This window comes from Mytilus galloprovincialis, chromosome 1 (assembly GCF_965363235.1).
Source record: "Mytilus galloprovincialis chromosome 1, xbMytGall1.hap1.1, whole genome shotgun sequence".
Lineage (NCBI taxonomy): Eukaryota > Metazoa > Mollusca > Bivalvia > Mytilida > Mytilidae > Mytilus > Mytilus galloprovincialis.
The window spans coordinates 108022559-108044886 of record NC_134838.1 but is presented as its reverse complement, the minus strand read 5'-3'; the positions used below and the strand labels follow the sequence as shown (position 1 = coordinate 108044886).

General features: G+C 31.9%; 1 protein-coding gene across 1 annotated transcript; it reads right to left on the bottom strand.

Moving 5' to 3' along the window:
* Positions 1 to 674: 674 nt before the first annotated feature.
* On the bottom strand, positions 675 to 22068 carry LOC143049837 (uncharacterized). Its single transcript, XM_076223583.1, has 6 exons — positions 21747 to 22068; positions 15295 to 15451; positions 10042 to 10190; positions 6621 to 6750; positions 5287 to 5434; positions 675 to 1259 (listed from the first exon to the last, which is right to left on the bottom strand). The coding sequence occupies exons 1-6, from the start codon at positions 21844 to 21846 to the stop codon at positions 1068 to 1070; spliced, it is 876 nt and encodes a 291-aa protein (XP_076079698.1). The 5' UTR covers positions 21847 to 22068; the 3' UTR covers positions 675 to 1067.
* Positions 22069 to 22328: the final 260 nt, after the last annotated feature.

Genomic DNA, 22328 nt, shown 5'->3' with positions numbered 1-22328 from the left:
ACGAATTTGAAGTATCAAAGGGTCAACTTAAGAGTAGTCACATATTACGAAACAACAATTTTCAACAATTAAAAAAAAACAAAACACTATCATTTCAATCTGTAAACCACTGGTCTGATTTGTTACAAAGCATCTTTAACACCAATAAAACTGACCGCCATAAAATGTCCCAATAGTGGTGAAGGTGGCGTTTAACATCAATCAATTAATCAATCAATCAATCAATCAATCAATCAATCAATCAATCAATCAATCAATCAATCAATCAATAACATTAAAAGCAAACCACGACATTGTAAAAATGATTAAACAAATAACAGAGTGAAAACTGTCCAAAAATACTAAAAATATGTAATTCAAGCATATTTGAGACGAGAACAAAGAGATCAAAAAGAATATCAATTATATTCGAGAAAATTTTGACAGTCATCTCACCCGATCTTAGCAAAGATGTCTACTGTCGCAGGCAAAGTTTGGTACCCGACTTCTTTAGAACATGAAACATAAATGTATTGATAATACAGCCAATGTTTTTACGATGAAGACATACATAATACCAACTACTGTCTCATTTTTTAGGCCAAATTGATTTTGTAGTAATTTTATCCTTGAAGATGAATTGACTGCTTACTTTTAAATAATTGTGATGTACATAGATATGTCCGCATGGAAAATTGTACTATTTTATTCATTTTTTTTTAATTTTTAAAATTGTAACAATTAACATCTTTTCAACAAATCTATAGGCGAAACTTTTTTATTGACAGTTTGGTCTCTCTCTGGTATCGAAGGTAGCCATATTTTGTTTAAAACCAATTACATGTATTTTGTATTCGGAACATAAGGACCAAGATTGTAGGTTCGGTATAAAGCACTGTCTTAACATGATACTGTCTGCACAAGATAATGGTCTTTTGTACATGTATATATCACAGATGGTGAGCATTAATAACCTTTATCATAAATCCAACAAGAACTGGAATGTGTTTATCACAGAGAAATATTCCAACGATTACCTTTAGACAACATTTTGTTGCGTTGGCAGTCGACATAAAGGTTTACAAATTTCATCCATTTCCATAAATCCAATAGATTATGCAGCTTAAAACAAGAATTATCGCGAATGACACGGTTGTAACTCTAGCGGAATTCGTATTGCTTTCATCCTTGTTTAAATTATGACGAACTTCAATTCTGTGTTGTACACTGTCAGTTATCACATTATCTTCTGTTGTCGTCTGCGCGGTCGTCGAAGCCGTCTGAAATAGAGAAAAAATACTGCATCCTCAGTTTTTTTGGTAAAAGAAACTTAAATTTTTGGATGTTGTAGTACAAGATTTTATGATTTAAATACAAACTTATCGAGCTTGTCGTCTGTCATCCAGCGAGAAAACGAAAATACAAAAAAAAAAAATAATACTCATACAAGCATCAAGTTGAATTTAACGTTATTTTTTTACTCTCTTAAATGTTTATTTTTACCACACCAAAGGACATGCCACCATATGACTGGCCGCGATAAGAACGTTACCAGAAAATCACAGTCATCGTATAAGTGTATTTCTGCACTCATGTATGTAGTAAATTGGACAATTGCAGAATATTGAGTAAACCACAAAAAAATAAATGATTGTGATCAATTCGCACATATTTCTTGGTTTCCTCTCGTTTCCCTTCACATTACAAGTCTAAGGGGAAGGATTTCTATACCTTATTGTGATAAAATTATTCAGTACAATTCAAAATGATTTAGGATTGTTATAAAACCATTTAAAGTGCATTAATAGGACTAGAAAAATATTAAACATACTTCTTAAAACAACAAAAAATTAGAGGGTTACTAAAACCGTGAAAATTCACATTCTTATACTACTAATAAATACGAAATATTATCTCGCTTATAGAAAGAAATACTTTAACCATAAATAAGACATGTCAGACAAGTCTTGTTATCATGTACAACAGGAAGCAGCAGTAGAAATCATCTTCTGTAACATATGTTGTAATATTTACATATATCATTGTTTTCTGGAATTATCAAAACTTATCTATACAATGAATACAACATATTGCAAACGATTTTAACCTGTTTTACCCATGTACCTTTCAAGAACATGCTGTTGGTCTGTTTAATACAAAAGGTTTTTAGATCATAGCAAGATAACAATGTATACTGACTTCTTTGAAAGCACCACAATTGATCTATTTATATAACACGCATGGGTATTATGATAATTGTTAGTTTATACTAAAATAAACTAACACATTCATTATGAATACCTAAAAATCATTGTAAAGTCGCAATATACCGTGTAAATTGAACGGCGATAATCTTATGATGTATGGTCAACGTTACAAAGGGGTAACTTCCTGAGTCAACTAAATGTAAATGATTGCAGAACAAATGTACGTCTTGTAAACAAACTGATATTTATCAATATATTAAAGAAACTTCGATCGCTAAAAACACAAAAAGTAAATTAATAAACATTATACATCAGAAACGATTAGAAACAGACCACCTAGATCAAGTTAAACGATGAAAAACGATATAACATTACTGTCAATAGCCATGTATAATTTGGTACGTTAAGAGAGAAGGGACCTATTGGCTAACGAAAGAAGCAACAACCACAAGAAATACGCTTTCTTGAATAAACTTTAAAAAAAATTTATATATAGCCAATTGTGTACCATATGCTTACAAAAGAAAACGTTGTATACTCTATCATCGGAAAAAACTAAAGTACTGCATAACAGGAAAACATAATCTGTAATATCAAAAGTTTATACACTACTGAAGTTTAAAACTACAAGTTGGTCTATAAGTTTCGTCCCCGAGGGTATCAACAGTCAACACTTCGGTGTTGACATGAATATTAATAATGTGGTCATTTTATTAGATTTCCTCGTTACACAAAACTGAAATTTTCGAAAAACTAAGGATTTTCATATCCCAGGTATAGATTACCTTAGCCGTATTTGGCACCACTTTTTGTAATTCTGGATACTCAATGCTCTTCAACTTTGTACTTGTTTGGCTTTATAAATATTTTGATATGAGCGTCACTGATGAGTCTTATGTAGACGAAGCGCGCATCTGGCGTACTAAATTATAATCCTGGTTCCTTTTGATAACTATAAGCTATATAGTGACGAAGAGAATGAAGTGAACTTTAAATACTGTATAGTTGAATTTGACAAAATATGACAGTACAGAAGAACCAAGGTAACATGTAAAAGTATTAATATAGATATGTATGCAGTTCAACCAATTCAAAGTAGTACATACCAGTGAAGCTTACACCTCAATGAATATAAATATTTGTAGATTATAATTTTAAAAAGATGTCTCTATTCTAATATTATACTTTCTTTTTAGAATACTACATAAAAAGCCACTGATAATTGGCAATGCGATCAAACTACGTGAAAGCAAAATGAATGCAGCTAGTGATATTTTCTACTTTTCGCCATAATGACAATTTCCCTTCAAAAAGTATGTAATCTTGAATTAAAATTACGTACACAAGTATTACATAAGATTAAAACATTTACTTTTCTTTCACTTTAGTTTAGTTTGATGAAAAACACTGCAATATAAATGTTTTCATTCATATTTATGAATTCAACTGTTAACTCATGTCATGGTGGAATGCAAATTGTGCAATTATAAGTTTTTCTGCTTTTAAATTTTTATATTGCAAGTAAGCAATATATTTCCCCAGTTAAAAAATCAAAGTTATGTAACGGTTCAAAACATTCTACTCTTTGAATAAGATAAAATTCCAACATAACAGCATCAGAAAATAAAACTTTTCTAGTAAGAGATATAGAATAAGCCTTACTGATAAACCAATATAATTGCAACCATACAAGAATTTTATTTTTTTTAACGTGTCGTTTTCTATATCTTTAATGACGATATGGTAATAATTGCTGACTGTTAAATGTACAGCTATCTTTTCTTGTTTAAATTGTTTTACATTTTGTCGTGTTTTGCATCCATCTACGTTATTTGGTCTCTTGGGAATAGATGTGTCATTGGCAATCATACGCCATATCTTCTTCTTATTTTTAATTTGAAAAAGAGAGGAGAAAGAAATCAATGGGACATTTAAACTCTAAAGTCGACAACGCCATAACAAAACACCAAAAAGACCAAAAGGACAAACAACCGTACGCAAAACACGAATAGAAAACTTAAGACTGAACAAAAACCAAAAACCAGGGGTGGCAGAAAAAAAAGAAGTAGGCAGATCCGCTCCACATGACGCAAATTTGAACTGCAATAACTATTTAAAGATACCTAACAAGTTAGAACTGCGCACAACAAGATTGACCATTAAACATGACAGCACTGTGTATTACCTCCTTTATGTGATACAATTGAGAATGGAAATGGGGAATATGTCAGAGACAACCCGACTAAAGGGCACATAACAGCCAAAGGCCACCAATGGGTCTTAAACGCAGCTAGAAAATCCCACGCCCTTAGGTGGTCCTCAGCTGGCCCCTAAATAAAATTGTGTACTAGTACACATGTGATATGTTCCATAAGTACTTCACCATCACAACGGAACCATTTTGCTTTTAAACAATCATGTTTTACTGAGCATATGAGAGACGTTTAGGACAAACCGGTTTAAAAACAAGTGAATGAGCATGGGGAAATTTGGAACATGCAAATAGAAATTGTATAGACAGATGTTTTTGATAAATAATGCATGTTGACATTTAGACGTCTGTTGTGCATTTCTGTCAGTAATGTTCTAACCTTTTGACTTATAAACATATTAACATAACGTGTCGTTGATTTCTCTGTAATTGTTACAAAAATACGAACTGATGTGTTTTGTTCATTGTGGAAGATAATAAGTGAACTTTAATTGTTCAGCACTTTGTTCTTGTCTTTATGGATACTTTTGAAATTAACCACATTGTCTTATGTTTTTAGAATTTTTAATGTCATCATATAAAAGTTACAAATAAATTGAGTGCGTCTCTACCCCGGACACAAATATTATGCGGTCAAATTTAAGCATGAGTGTAGAATGGTGTGAGACAAAAATATATACCTTCGTCTCGCCATACTTTGCATAAGAATAAGAACGAATTACTATTAAAATTCGTGAATCATGATTAATGTCACAAAAGTTGCTCCGTCTAACCATAGGTTTAACAAGAACTAGAGTGACTTACTATTACAATGTGCAAATCATGATTAAGGTCTCAGAGGTTGCTCCATCTTACACTAGGTTTGACAATAACCAGAATATGACTTACCACTACAATATGCGAATCATGATTAAGATCACAGAGGTTGCTCCGTCTTACCATTGGTTTAACTAGAACGGGAACCAAAGCAGCAGCTTCATCGTTACACCGCCTCTTTATTTTTGTTTGTATACAGTTTAAAGTTTTTCTAAAATCTCTAAAAATAGTTTTAAAAATTGTAATGATACAGAATTGATGATTTGCAAATGAAAAATATCTCTAGCAAAACAAACGAACAACTGAAGATTTCTGCGCGGCTCCAATCGATAAGCGCTAGCTCACCATACCTATAGAATCGTCTATCAAAATTTCACTTTATTAGACATACATATAAGATTTCATTGTGCAAACCTAACAAAATCGCTTCACAATAATAAAGAGGTGATACATTCCTTAAAATGAAAATATTTGGGCAGAAAATCCAAGGCATGAGTATAAATCACCACAAAAGAACACATTGACCATCGGAAAACGTCAGACCTCATCAGGATAAAATGTTAGCTAAAAGTAATTTTTTTTTCACCCGGTCAGTGTAATTTTAACTTTCATTTTTGTCTATCTGTATGTGGACTTGTTAGATATTTAGACAGACTATATATACTTACTACCCAGAGTATTTACAACTAATTATAAACCTCTTACAGATAATAAAATAAAAATATTGAATTTTTTCCACAAAAAAATATTCGTTTTTACAAGAAGGCCAGAAAAGAACCGCAAAACATACAGTATGAAACATACGAATTAATGGAACCAAAACACTAGAAATGATCTTCATTTGAAACATAAACAAAGTAATATAATAGGTTTGTTGGAAGTAAGGAAACTAATCTTCTTCATTTCAAATTATTCAGATGTTTGTTTCAGTCACACTGAAAGCATGGTTGAAATTAATAGTCTAGTAGAATAACAAAATAGCTTTCTCTTATTTGTCAATGATCATATTGAATAGTAACAACTATGATTCGTTTGTTATCAGAGCTTTCTGTGTTGACATTAAATACGATCATATATATGCATATAAATTGTTTATAAGATGTTGAATTATTCGATTTCTACCTATAGGCGTAGATGACCTTATTCATATTAGACTCAACTTATTGGAATTTTTGGTTTTCAATACTATTAAACTTCCTACTTGATTTGGCCATCCACCTTTCTTTTTTTAAGAGTGCACACGGGTCTTGTGATGAAGAAGTTTAACGCTCGTCTTGCGTAGCAAATTATAATCTTTTAGATTCATTTAGGATTCTGTTTAAAACGCACTTGCTGTATTCCAATATATATTTTTTAATCTTTAATCATTGGTAAATTTGAAAAGAATTTACAAAGTTTCTACTTACCTACATAGCTGAGGTAGTGATTTGTCGTCGAATCGAGACATGAGCCTAACAGACGTGTTCATTGTGTCCTCAAAACATCGTTCGGAATAACTTCCAGATGTCAAGAAACACGTCATATGTCTGGCATACACTGCAAAAAAGAATAACTTTCAGACGCCAAGAAACACGTCACATGTCTGGTATAAACTACAATATAAGAATAACGTTCAGACGTCAAGAAACACGTCATATGTCTGGCATACACTACAAAATAGAATAACTTTCAGACGTCAAGAAACGTGTCATATGCCTGGCATAAACTACAATAAAGAATAACTTCTAGATGTCAGGGAAGACGGCATATGTCTGGCATACACTACACTAAAGAATAACTTTCAGACGTCAAGAAACGAGTCATTTGTCTGACATAAACTACAATTAAGAATAACTTCCAGATGTCAGGAAACACGTCATATATCTGGAATAAAATTACAAAGAAGAATAAGTTCTAGACGCCAGGAAACACGTTATCTGTTTGGCATAAAATATAATAAAGAACAAACGCATGAAACACGTCTTGTATCTGGAATAATCTACAATAAAGAATAACGCATAGATGTCAGTCGTACAACACGTCATATGTCTGGTATATAGTACAATAAGGATAGCTTCTAGTCGTCAAGAAACACGTTTTGTGTCTGGCATTAACTTTAAAAAAAGAAAAAAAATCAGACTACAGGTAGCACGTCGGCAAGCTCGTCATAAACTGCAATAATGAATAACTTCCAGATGTCAGGAAACACGTCATATGCCTGGCATAAGCTGTAATAAAAGAAAACTTTCAGACTTCAGATAATACGTCATATGTCTGGAATAAACTGTAATAAAGAATAACTTCCATACGTCAGATAATACATCACGTCTGGCATAAACTGTTATAAAGAATAACTTCAATACGTCAGATAATACATCATGTCTGGTATAAGCTGTAATAAAGAATAACTTCCAGACATAAAGAAACACGGCATATGTTTGGCATAAACAACAATATAAATAACAACTTTCAAGTCAAAGGTAGCACGTAATGCAGGGCATAACTGTGAAAAATACATAAATAGTTATTTTATATCAATGAAATTTTTTACTACGCCATATAAATACCTGATATACTGTTAATGCTAGTGACCATATGGATGTGTGCATATGCTAATGTTAAAAAACGGAAATGCACGATCGAGACAAACAGTTTTTATAACCAAATATGGAAAAATCCCTGTAGCTATAGAAAAACAGATTAAAACAAACAGAAAGTAGAAGTAGCAATATTGAGGTAAATAAGATGTCAAAAAACTGACATCTAAGGGTTACTATATATTTATTTCAAGAGCCGTATTATATGAATTTCTAAATCGTTCAATGTCCGTACAAGTTTCGAATAACCCGGTAAGGGTGATCTGAAATCTCACAGCACCATCAAATACTCGAAAAAAGAGAAGACAAGTGCTGCTATAATAGTTATACTTAAAATGATTACATAATTGATAAGGTAGAAACTTTAAGTGAATAACAATGTAATAAATTATGCAATTGCCGAAGTACTTATGTCTTTAAAATACATTCCATTCGGTAAAATGAAAAAAAATATAGTTCAAAATGCCAGATACGCAATTGAAAGAAACATGATAACGATCAATTTTGCCCGATCATAACTTGATATTAACAGTATTTTCACACAAATAAAAGAATACAATGTAAGTATTTAAAATCAGATATTTCGTTACCTCAAAATACTTAATACCTTTACTAAATTCTTCAATAGGTACCAACAGTTTTTGGTTTGAAAGTTTGGCAATACCGGTAAAAAAAACTTGTTTCAGACGGAATGGCAACATTTACGGTAATGTTGTTTACGAGCTCGATAATTTATATACGATCCGGGTAAATTTAGCAATCCTTTAAATAAACTTATTCCTAAAGGTTACCATAATGATTTCAACACTGTAATTAGATCTTTGATATTGTGTTTATTGGCATAAATATTGCTGTTATCAGTAAATTAAAATCATGCTAAAAGTTTTATTTTACATATATGCACTTTGAAGGTACTACAATCTATCGACACTTTATTTTGGCATTGCACAAGGTCATGTTTTTTTTTCTGACTGTTAATGACGTCTTTACAAAGTTATCCTAAATCCATTTGATGTAGGATTTGCACTGATTGAAGTTTCATTCTTTTTTATTAGTTGACTTTAGACTAGGTGTCAGCATCTGCGAGTTTTCTCAGATTTGTACTTAGGGATGTGGGATGGATAAATACACAGCCTCGTCGCGGTTGGGTCTATATTTATGTTTGATGGTTTTTTGCTTCGTATCGATCCTTTTTCACCTGATTTTTATAGTAAACAAATGTTCTTATATTGTGCTGTTACACTACTGTCCCAGGGTTGGGCTCACAAACATGTTTAACCCCTCCAAACTCTTTATTTACATATCCCGAGTCAGGAGCCTGTAGTTCATTGGTTTTCGTCATATTTCCTTTCCTTTAATTGTTTTGTTATTTAGGCCTTTAATTTTCTCAATTGAGTTGTTTTATATTTTTCATGTCGGCGACTTTTATAGTCGACTATACGGCGGTATGGATTTTTGTCATTGTTGAAGGCCGAACGGTTGTCTATAATTGCTTTCATTCACTTTATTTGAACTTTGGTAGATAGTTGGCTTTTCAATAAATATTTTGCCAAGTGATGAATTAAAGAATACTTAATCCATTCAATCATGTAACCGTTAAGTGAATTAAAACATATAACATCAAGTTTAAGTTTAGACTCTCTAAACAGCTTTTTATTTAGTGTGTTCAGCTAAACTCGTCGATAAGACTGGCGGTTTTCCTCCGGCTGCGGGATTTTCTCGCTGTGGTGAACACCCATTTTTTACCTTCGGTTGTTTTTTGTTCTTTGGTCTTATTCCCCACTTCCATTTTCAATATCATTTCATCTTTTGAATTGTTTCACGGTTTGTAACCCAGGGGGTTGTATAGGTTCCTTCACAATGTCGGTTTCCCCCTGTAAAAGACCTTGTGTTTATCTGTAGTTTAAAACCCATTGTCCTTTGGTTTTCGCCCAATATTTGTTTCATTGGCAATCATACGAAATGTCCAAATTTTTAATTTTATGTGAAAGTAAAAAAAAATATAAAATATATTTATGAGGTTATATAAAAACTTTTAAAAAATGTTATGAGTATATACTACATATACTAAATAACTCGAAAAGTCTCCCCTAAGATCCTATACCTATGCTTTAGATTTTTTTTAGGCTTACTCCTTGTTAAAATTATACGATGTATAATTTATTCGGATATAATCCAGTACAATAGTTGCCCTTAAAAGCTATAGAAATATTCCAATATCAGCTCAAGTTATTTATCTTTTAATTCTTACCTTCGTATAAAGCATCATCTTTACACAACTCGCTGAGTTCTTCTCTCGCTCCTTCAAAATGAAACAATGTAACTTCTATCTTTTCATGCAGATTGGATGGACATTTTTTCTTCAAATTATCTACACATGTCATTGACTGAATATATGAACTGTAAGGGAAATGAAACCGATAAATGATAACTTTTCAAATTTTGTTTGTAAACACATGTACAATACTATGATATGTATAGATTATTGGGTTTTCTACACATTGATATTTTACGATATCTATACGTAAACCAGGTGCTTCACAGGGCGCAGCTTTATACGACCCCAGTGGTTGAACCCTGAATAGTTGGGGCAAATTTGGTCACAATATTCAAGCTTGATTCTGTCTGAATTTGGATTGTGATCAAATTTTTGACATAATATAGGTTTTTGTCACAAAATTAATGTGGTCAAAGATCTAACAAATCTATTGCACAATACTGTGCAATTGAAGATTTCTTCTTGAAACTTCTTTGAAAAAAAAGGAAGCCCTTCAAAAAATGGTAAACAAAAAATCCCCCCAACTTTTTGAACCCCCCTTGGAGCAATAACCCTTAAACTCAATCCCATGCTTTCCATTGCAGTATTGAACCTTGTAGTACAATTTCAGAGAGATCCATGCACTTAAACACAAGTTATTGTCATAATTGTTTGGAAACTAGAATCATGCTTCTTTTTGGCCCTTTTTTGGCCCCTAATTCCTACATATTTTGGGCAATTAACCCAAAACTTAATCCCAGCCTCCCCTTTGTTATATGGTACATTGTGGTACAATTTCAGAGAGATCCATACAATTACACATAAGTTATTGTCTTGAAACTAGAAAAAAGCTTGTTTTGACCCCTTTTTGGCCCTTAATTCCAAAACTTTGGCTCCATAATCCCCTAAAATGAATCCAAACCTTCTACTTGTGGTTTTAAACATTGCGGTATGATTTTAGAGCAATTGAAATACTTCTACACAAGTTATTATCCTGAAACTAGAAAAATGCTTGTTTTGGGCCCCTTTTGGGCCCCTAATTCCTAATCGGTTGGGACCATCATCCCCAAAATCAATCCCAACCTTCCTTTTGTGGTATTAAACCTTCTGAAAAAATTTCATGAAGATCTCTTCACTTAAACTGAAGTTATTATCCGGAAACCAATGTGTCTTCGGACGACGACGACGCAGACGACGACATCATACCAATATACGATCCCAAAAATTTTTTGGGGTCGTATAAAAACCCAATTATCTGTTTATCGTTCTATTAATGGTCTTTTTTCTTCTCCCTAACACTAAGACAGTTTTACGCTTGACGAAAGCAAGCTTGATAACGTCTCCTCTCGCATTGTGACGTCGCTGATAACGTCTCCTCTCACATTGTGACGTCGCTGATTATGCCTGGTCTCGTTTTGAAGTCTTGATACGAGAATTACTGAGTGACAGAGCAGGGTGGTATAGGCGTAGGGAAACTACACTGTTATTGGACTTAATATGATGAAAACTGCCTATTCAATATAAGGTGTAAACTCGGCCAATACAGCATAATAACAGTGTAGTTAATTAATAAACAAATCTACAGATATGTAAAATATTCATACTTCATAACAAATATCGATATTACGAAAATATAAAATAAAACAAAATAGAATGAAATTCAAAACAGTGTGGCTGTGGCCATTGATTGACACATTAAATTCATCCATTGACTGGGACAATTTAGGTGAACGTTTGTATGTATCGACCACTGCTCACTATGTACTTTTTAAAGACACTTAAACTATGGGGTCACCAAAGGTTCTCAACACCTTAATAAAGTAATTCGAAAAATTAATCAGAAATAACACGATGTTTTGATTTATATCAATTATTTAAATCAAAACATAAAGGTTATTCCTGATTAATTTTTCGAATTATTTTATAATTAAAGGCGTTAAGAAACCTTTGGTGACCCCACAGTTTAAATGTCTATCGTAGGTACGTCGTGAACAGTGGTCGTTACAGACAAACGTTCACGTAAATTGTCCCAGTCAATGGATGAATTTAATGTGTCAATCAATGGCCACAGCCACACTGTTTTGAATTTCATTCTATGGTATTGCATAAACCTCAATGTATGTTAAATAAATGGTGAGTCTGTCCATGGGACACATATGATGCCCCTGCTTGCATATAACGTTAAACCAGATGCTCCGCAGGGTGCAGCTTTATACGACCGCAGAGGTTGAACCCTGAACGGTTGGGGCAAGTATGGACACAACATTCAAGCTGGATTTAGCTCTAAATTTGGGTTGTGATTAAATAGTTGACACAGCATAGGTTTCTGACACAGAATGAATGTGGTCTAATGAACTTAAAGTACTTTTTTTTCCTTTGAGCAATTCACTATGCTGTTGAATATTAATCCTCTCAAAAAAATGTTTGAAGAAATTTACTTTTTATTTATGAAATCTGAAATGAGAAAAATTTACCCCCCCCATCTTTTTTTCACATCCCCCTTTCCCTTTTTCCAAAACTGATCTCAATTCAAATTTCTAATGGAGATTGCAACAATAATTACTCATTTAGATACATCATAAAATATTAAAATGTAACAAAAGGTGCTTGTTATCACTGAATGGTAAAGATTGTTTTAATTTATCAGTTGGTAGTAAAAGTGAATATACATTGTATATTGTATAAAACAATGATTTAAGTTGATTCAACTACTATTCTGGACAAAGAAAGATAACTCCAATCAATTGAAAATGTCTTGCTATTGCACAATATTGTGCAATTAGATATTTCTTGCTATTGCGCAATACTGTGCAATTGAAAATATTTGCTATTGCACAATACTGTTCAATTGAAGATTTCTTGCTATTGCGCAATACTGTGTAATTGAAGATTTCTTGCTATTGCTGAATACTGTGCAATTGAAAATTTCTTGCTATTGCACAATACTTAATATAATAATTTTGGATCCTGATTTGAACCAACTTGAAAACTGGGCCCATAATCAAAAATCTAAGTACATGTTTAGATTCAGCATATCAAAAAAGCTCAAGAATTCAATTTTTGTTAAAATCAAACTTAGTTTAATTTTGGACCCTTTGGACTTTAATGTAGACCAATTTGAAAACGGGACTAAAAATTAAGAATCTACATACACAGTAAGATTTGGCATATCAAAGAACCCCAATTATTCAATTTTTGATGAAATCAAACAAAGTTTAATTTGGACCCGATTTGGACCAACTTGAAAACTGGGCCAATAATAAAAAATCTAAGTACATTTTTAGATTCAGCATATCAAAGAACCCCAAGGATTCAATTTTTGTCAAAATCAAACTAAGTTTAATTTTGGACCCTTTGGACCTTAATGTAGACCAATTTGAAAACGGGACCAAAAATTAAGAATCTACATACACAGTTAGATTCGGCATATCAAAGAACCCCAATTATTCAATTTTTGATGAAATCAAACTAAGTTCAATTTTGGACCCTTTGGGCCCCTTATTCCTAAACTGTTGGGACCAAAACTTCTAAAATCAAACCCAACCTTCCTTTAGTGGTCATAAACCTTGTGTTTAAATTTCATAGATTTCTATTTACTTAAACTAAAGTTATGGTGCGAAAACCAAGAATAATGCTTACTTGGGTCCTTTTTGGCCCCTAATTCCTAAACTGTTCAGACCTCAACTCCCAAAATCAATACCAACCTTCCTTTTGTGGTCATAAACCTTGTGTTTGAATTTCATTGATTTCTATTTACTTAAACTAAAGTAATTGTGCGAAAACAAGGAATAATGCTTATTTGGGCCCTTTTTTGGCCCCTAATTCCTAAACTGTTAGAACCAAAACTCCCAAAATCAATCCCAACCTTCCTTTTGTGGTCATAAACCTTGTGTCAAAATTTCATAGATTTCTATTTACTTAAACTTAAGTTATTGTGCGAAAACCAAGAAAATGCTTATTTGGGCCCTTTTTGGCCCCTAATTCCTAAAATGTTGGGATCAAAACTCCCAAAATCAATCCCAACCTTCCTTTTGTGGTCATAAACCTTGTGTTAAATTTTCATAGATTTCTATTCACTTTTACTAAAGTTAGAGTGCGAAAACTAAAAGTATTCGGACGACGACGACGACGACGCAGACGACGACGCCAACGTGATAGCAATATACGACGAAAAATTAAAATTTATGCGGTCGTATAAAAATGACATAACTCAAGATCAGTTAAAGTGAAGCTACTCAAATTCGTACTTTATTTGACTTATGTGGTAATAAGAATTGTGTATGAGTTCCATAACATTTGGTTGCATCAAACAAACGTTAGAGAACGGAAACGAAAAATTTAATTTTTTTTCTATTTGTATAGGGGCATAACGCTAGAATGGTTAAAGTGACGCCAACAAAATTGGAACATGATCTGTGTTTTATTAATGGTAATGAGCATTGTGTATGAAATTTATATCATTTGGTTGAGGCAAACAAAAGTTTGAGAATTGAAACGTAAAATTCAGCAAAATTTCCATTTGTAAAGGGACATTACTCGAGTGAGGTTAAAGTGACGCCACCCAAATTCAAACAGGATCTATGTTTTGTGGTAAAAAGCATTATGTATATGTTTCATATCATTTGGTAGAGGCCAACTAAAGTCGGAGAACGGAAACCAATTTCCAGACTCTCTGACGTAATTCATACTATCGTATTTCAGACTATCATATTTCTGAATATCGTATTTCAGACTATGATCGTATTTCAGTCTATCATATTTCTGAATATCGTATTTCAGACTATGATCGTATTTCAGACTATCGTATTTCAGAGAATTGTATTTCAGACTATCGTATATCAGACTATCGTATATCAGACTATCGTATTTCTGACTCATATTTCTGACTATTAGTAGTATATTTATGACTAATTTAAAAGAGATTGATATGTGCACTTAAAAATTCTTTCTTACACTATACTGAGTGGACCAGAAATGAAATAAAAACGCGAGCAGATTGAGTAGGATTAAATCTTGACAACTTCTGAAACTTTGTTGTACGTCTCCTGTACTATATATTATTATTGTGTGTATTCTTTCAACACTAAACTTTTGTAGGTAAGAAAATATATTTGAAACTTGGTAAATGTTTCAGATTAAAAATGATTTCTAAAGGATGTGGTTATATATGTGTAACCATTTGTCAGTATCAGTATAAACTTGTACTAAACAAGCTGTATTCATCTACATCAAGGAAATAGGGCTTACCTGCAGAAGGCCCTTAGAAGTTCTACATCTACACCAGTAAATAATGTTTCTGTACTTTTTTGCATATTTAACAACTGTGTACTGTATCCAGCAAAACATGAGAATGCTTCTCTTTGGACATTACTAGGACATAACGTTCCAATACAAAATGGTAGAACTGAAAATAAACAATATGAACATTTTTATTATATAAAACATGATATCAAACCGTAGGTTTCCTGTTTGAAATGGTTATACACTAGTCACTTTTGGGGTACTTTATAGCTTGCTGTTCGATGTGAGCCAAGGTTCCCGGTGTTGAAGGTCATAATTTGACCTTTAAATGGTTTACTTTTACCAAATTATGACATGGAAGGAGAGTTGTCTTTTTGGCACTCATACCACATCTTCTTATATCTATATAATGTCAGAATGAATTAATGATAACTTTTGGCTGTTTTGTTTAAAATTTATTTGTTTTTTATTGACCTGAAACTATTTTTGACAGTTTAATAAAATGTACCTGTAGAAAACTTATTTCAAACGGGATAGCACATCCTGATTTTTACGGAAATGTTGTTAACCGTGCCCGGAAATTTAGAAATGATCCATGTGCACTTGTCGCTCCTTTAAATAAACTTATTCTAAAAGGTTACCTATTCAACACTGTAATTATATCATTGAATATTGTTTTTATTGGTATTAATATTGATTTTGTTATCAGTAAATTAATAGCTAACTAAATATTACTAGTATGTTATATGCATATACATATTCATGGATCTACAATCTGTCGATACCTGTAACTTGGCATTGCACAAGGTCATGTTTTCTCTGGCTGTTTATGACGTCTTTACACTAAATCCATTGCATGTTGGATGTGTACGGATTGATAGTTTTGTCTTAGTTGCATGATTTTTTATTAGTTGTTAGTGGCTTTGAACTAGCTGTCAGATAACTGCGAGTACTCTCAGATCTGTTTATTGGGTCTTTTTGTGTCGGGATGTATAAGTACCGGGCCACGTCCACTTGCATTTTTGTCCATTTGATGAGTTAAGCCTTTTTCAACTGATTTTTATAGTTCGTTCTTATGTTGTACTGTTATACCACTGTTAGGAGGAGGGTTGGGATCCCGCTAACATGTTTAACCCCGCCACATTATTTATGTATGTGCCTGTCCCAAGTCAGGAGCCTGTAATTCAGTGGTTGTAGTTTGTTTATGCGTTACATATTTGTTCTCGTTCATATTTTTTTTTCTTTTTCGGGGCCTTTTATAGCTGACTATGCGATATGGGCTTTGCTCATTGTTGAAGGCCGTACGATGACTTATAGTTGTTAATGTCTGTGTCATTTTGGTCTTTTGTGGATAGTTGTCTCATTGGCAATCATACCACATCTTCTTTTTTATACATTATAGTAAACACCTACAGAAAACAATGTACCTTCAAGATATCAAGATATATAGCCATTGCATTGCTTCCATGAAAAACTTTAGCATAACATTCAATAGATCTTTGATATACATATTCAAACACTGACATATTTTTTTCACCAAAAACAGGAAAACAATTAAACCTCCATTTACCGTCACACTGTCGTAGTTCCTGATGGTTTCGCGATCAATTTCAGCAAAGCACGCGGTTAAATAAAGATATCAATAAAGAATTTATCTTGTATAAATCTTAAAACAATATACGAACAAGTATATATCTAAATATTTACACCAGTACCTACTAAGAAGCATAATAAGCTCTTAACACAAAATTACTCTCGTAAAAAGTAATCGGGGCGCTTTTATCTACAAATCCTACAGAGGCAATTAAGCTAATTAGACGATTTTAACAGGAATGTTTGCTATGTTACCTAAAGAAATGCGTTCCAGCACAAAATGAAAGTTCTAAGTTGAAGTAAATGTTGAAGATATTTCTCTTTAAATTAAAAATAGATCAATGAATAGATACAACATACAAACAAGGCTATGAATGAGATCAACAATTAAACAGTACATGGCAAGAACAATTTTGTGTAAGATTTTTTTTTACACCGTTTGATAAGCTCGAAAAGCTTAAAAACAACCATCAATTAACACAACTGGTACAAATCATTACATTAAATGACAATCACAGAACAACAGAGGGATGTTAAGCATACAATAGCATTGATGAGTACTCTCTGGCAAAAATAATGAAAATATAGCACTAAAGTACTGTGGAAACAAGGATGTTGTAATGTAATCTCCTTGGTTTAATAAAGCACTAAAATTTGTATTTCCCAACTTGGCTATTCGACAATACACAATTATGTAGGTATTATAATAGAGTTTAATATCAATTAACTTGGTTTTATCTTCGACAAAGGTATCAATAAAAAAATATCTTGAGAGATTTAGTTTAAACTATAACAAAAGTCGTTGGCAATCACATGTAATAGGATAGAATGAATGTAGAAACAATGGAACTTTTGAATAAGTTTGTGCGCACTTACAACTGGTTTACCAAGTAATACTATCTATAGCATGTGCTGTTCATTGTTCATGGTTTGACTTCGTACGTATGTCTTTCGGATTTGCGGTTGTTTGTGGTTGATGTTGTCGGTTGTACTTGCCGATTTTTGTTGTAATTACTACTATCTTTTTTATGTACATGTATTATTAAAAAAAAGAATACCAGGAATAAGAGGTTACGGTGTGATTAGAAGCTGAAACGAATAAAGGAAGCAGTAGGCAAATTAATAATTGGAAGGAAAGACGAATTAAATTGAATTTTATCACCAAGGTTAAAACTATTACGTTGGAATACCGCACAACTTGATGTAAAAGTAATGAAACAAAATAATAAATCAATTAACAATAAGATTTTGAGGAGTTATATACATTTTGTCTCTCCATTTCAGCGCATGTATACCACTGTTTTATATCTGGTCGATGACATTTTGGTTAACAATTCAATTCGATAGCTTACAACTTATAGGTGCAAACACATTATTACAATCTAGATACTCAGAGGGTGACTTGATTTGTCGATGATAGCCACTGGGAGAGATTTGTAACTAATTTTCTCAATGTAGTAGCAAAAATATGCTAAATAAATTCAAATGTATACTGCTATGAGTTCCATGGATTATTTTCAGATAAAATGTATTTTTTAAGAACTTTTGTTAACAAAAGAACTAATCCGTCAAAATAGCTCCCATTTCTTAAAATAGAACATTGAAATAAGGATGAGGCAAATACAAATATTGATACTAGGTAGAACTGTATATAGTTTTTCTTAACGGGTTAACATTATCGTTATCTACTCGATCACCCGCACACCTTATACCATTAGATATTGCAAAATAAACCCCATATACCGTATAGTGAGAAATCAACTCGGCAGCATTTCTTTTTTTTTTTTTTTTTTTTTTTTTTTGACAAACGACGACTTTCTAGATAAGAAATGATTCGTGGATGAAGTTAATGATGTAAGAACTTTTTGTAAAAATTTTAATGTCAACTTTTTAGAAAGTAAGTTCATAATCAGTGTCACTAAACTATATATTTCTATATTCTGGCATCACCAACTTCATATACCGTACAACATTAACTCACGTAGAACAGAAATCATTTACCATTGATTGTAAGTTTTGGAATGCAATTAAAAGTATATTTATTTGTCTAAAATCACGTTATGTTTATTTGTACAAAATTAATCGTTAGGACACAACTTAGTTTGATTGTACCATCTCAGCATAGCTCATACGTACTTGAAAATCTAAACAAAACAGTGTAACATTAGTGACATTCATGATTTGAAAACTGTCAGTTGTATCAGGCAGAGGAAGCAATAAAACAAATTTGTTGAAACACATACTGTCCTCTTCGACAGATAAATAAATATTCTTTCATCAGTCTATTTCTCAATAACTTGATAATAGGCTACAAAGACGATTCGGTTGGCATTTTGGACATGTTTACTCCTAAAAAGTAAATTCCAGGCCACCATTTGATGGCCATTCTCTCGTTATTAAGGTCGTTAGAAAAGGCCAGTTCATCAGAAAATGTAAACAAAACAGAAATTCTTGTTTGATCACATGATTATGCACATTTTTCTCATGATAAAACGTTACTTTATCACCAGAATTGTTGAAAGTTCAGGTTAAGATGAGAAAAAGATATGTTAAGATTATCATATTAAAATAAATCTTAATTATATTTGTCAAGCCCGTAATGTACATACTTGTTGCTTGTATTTTAGCACTTTGCTCATTGTGATATATGATACAACTGGAAATGAGTTCTTGATAGAGGCTTAAGTTGGTTTTAGAGTCTTGTTTTTCCTTTGTCTGATTTCCTGTTGAATGACAGATAATGTCCTGACAAAGTTCCTGACAAATTTCATAATCATCGAAATGTGAAAAAAGGTATCGAAATACAGATGTTACACGAAGTTTCTTAACTCCATCATCTTCAAACAAGCCATTTTTAAATGTTGAAATTTCCCGTAGTATATTTTGTTTCTTTATTATTTTGGAATCTTGATTTGTGCGATTTTGTTTCAAAAATTGAAAGAACTTTTCAGCATCTATATTCAATCCATAGGCATCTACTTCAAATCCCAACTTATTCAAGGCAAGTACAGAAAAGTGAACCTAAGAAAAGAAAAAGAAAAGGAGTGAAAACAATAAATTTTGCTTGAGTTTCCCTAATCAGGATCAACTTGGAAGAACAAATAGTAAAGAATAAAAAATGATTCCCTGTTTTTGCGAACATCAAGGAAAAGTGTGTATGCTGTAAAAGCCCCCCCCCCCCCCCCCCCCCCCCCCCTTAAAAAAATTAAATATATTGCAAATGTATAATCATTAAGTGCCCATAGGTTTTATATTGGTTTGTCTTTGGTAAAAGTGTAAATTGCATTTTGGCCTTGATGCACTTATAAGGCACTCACACGGTCGGTTTTAATACATGATGGAAACTTTTCTTTAAGTAATTGCAGTGGGTCAGGTCTTTATTTAAGCAAGTTGAAGCTAGTTGCATCAACTATTCTTTGGCATAACATGCAGCTATATAATACATGCAAAATTCTTTAGATTGGTATATATAACAGCATAGTAATTCTTTGAAATTGAATTTTATTATGTATTGTAGAAATCCATGTCTTTAAAAGATGGAATTGTTTTCTATTTGAAAGGGTTACAATTCTTGGTTGTTTCAGTTATGATTTACAGTATTGTAATTACACTAGAATATTATGGATGTAGCTCTAAACTATTTTCCAAGCAATATTGAACCTTGACTTTGATAAACATTTAATTTAAAAGTAAAAAAAAATTAAACCTACCATAGTTGCTGTTTCCCATTGAATTCTTCTTCTTCTTCTTCTTGTTTTTTCATTAATAATCAATCATGACTTATAGACTGTATCACACTATATAAACTTTCTACATATTATTTGAAATTTTCTATTGTCTTTTATAAATTGCATATTTATATATTGATAAACTCAAACAAAGGAATACATGAAAAACTAGATGACTCATTAACATTGTTGTGAATTGAAAGATTTATTTGAAATATTTAGTGTATACAGATAGTAAAAATACCAACAGTAGCAGAATCTCAAGTTATCAGATTATGGTGACAGATTTATTGTTTTAGTTAATTTGTGAAATGAGAGATGCTACATAGGTAACGCCTACAGTTTAAAAACAAGGCAGTTTGTCGCTGGAGTAAGAAGAGACTTGCTTTTGTAATGAATTCTTCTGATAATTTAAAAAAAAACCTAAGATTTGAGTTGCATAAAATAAAACAAACCTTTTGGGCATAGAAAAGATACCGATTAAAACAGCTAGAATAGTATTCGTTAAATTTTGAATCTAAGATCTTATTCAATAACATAATTTAATATAATTTAAATACCGAAAATTAAATGCCAAAACATGTCATATATCAACCGTAGCAAAGTACACAAAGAAACGAATGAAGTCTGAAAACTATTAGAGATTCAATTTTATTACTTAGTATATGTAATTTTCATAAAAACAGAATGAAAAAGTGCAAGAGAAGTTAATATACATTTGTAATACAAACAAAACAAAATGTAAAGTTCTAAAACTGATGTATCGAAATTATTCTGAATCCAGAATAATGAAATACTCTTTACTTTTCTCTGGTTAAAAAAAAGAGAGACAAAAGATACCAAAGGGACATTCAAACTAGAAAGTCGAAAAATAAACTGACAACGCCATTGCTAAAATTGAAAAAATCCAGCAGACAAACAATATCACACAAAACACAATATATATAGAGAGAGAACTAAATGATATAAATATATGATATATCTGTGTATATCAATGAAAATAAAAATTTCATCGATAAAAGAAAATTAATTCTGAATCCGACTAATATTAATCAACTTTCAACTTCATACTTTTTGAGAATCATTGCATTAGAAAATAAGAAATTTTGATAAAAAAAAAGTTATGCATGAACTCACCTTGTAAAACAGCAAGCCATTCTAAAATCCATTTAATATTTGTAATTTGTGGAATGTAATTTTTAATCCGAAAAGAGAGCGAAACATAATTTTTCCACATACTGAACTGTACATTTGTACCCGTTGAAAAATAATTATCAAATCAATTTTTAGATCTATGCAATTACATCTGTATATAGTTTCTGACCACACGCCGTCTACTATAATGCGACATGCTGCAGATAATAATTGTCTTCACTAACAAGCCACAACACAATTTGGTAGACAATATGATCCGCCAACAAGTGATTCGTTAACATAAGTAAACACAATTTCTGCCAATCATACCGCTCTTAAACATGATAGAAGAAAGTTTAAAGTTTTTCAGATGAAAAGTTTCAGTAAATCTGTTTGTATTTATTTTAGTATCTCTATGAAGTGTATTTTCTTATTTATAAAAACGTGTCTTGTAAACATGCATTTTCCATGTCTGCTGTAATGTACACCTGTTTTGAAAATGAGCATATTTGAGTGATAAATAGCCGAACTGATAACATTGTTATTAATTGTGCAAGTGAATTAGAATATGACAGAAATTGCTTT

Bases quoted from the DNA above. Each gene is read 5' to 3' on its own strand.
- LOC143049837 (XM_076223583.1), bottom strand. From the start codon at position 21,846: ATGTGGAAAAATTATGTTTCGCTCTCTTTTCGGATTAAAAATTACATT. The intron at 10,191-15,294 runs GTAAGCCCTATT...TTTCCCTTACAG, and splicing joins CTTCTAAGGGCCTTCTGCAG to TTCATATATTCAGTCAATGA. The intron at 1,260-5,286 runs GTAAGTCATATT...TCTCTATTTCAG, and splicing joins ATGATTCGCATATTGTAGTG to ACGGCTTCGACGACCGCGCA.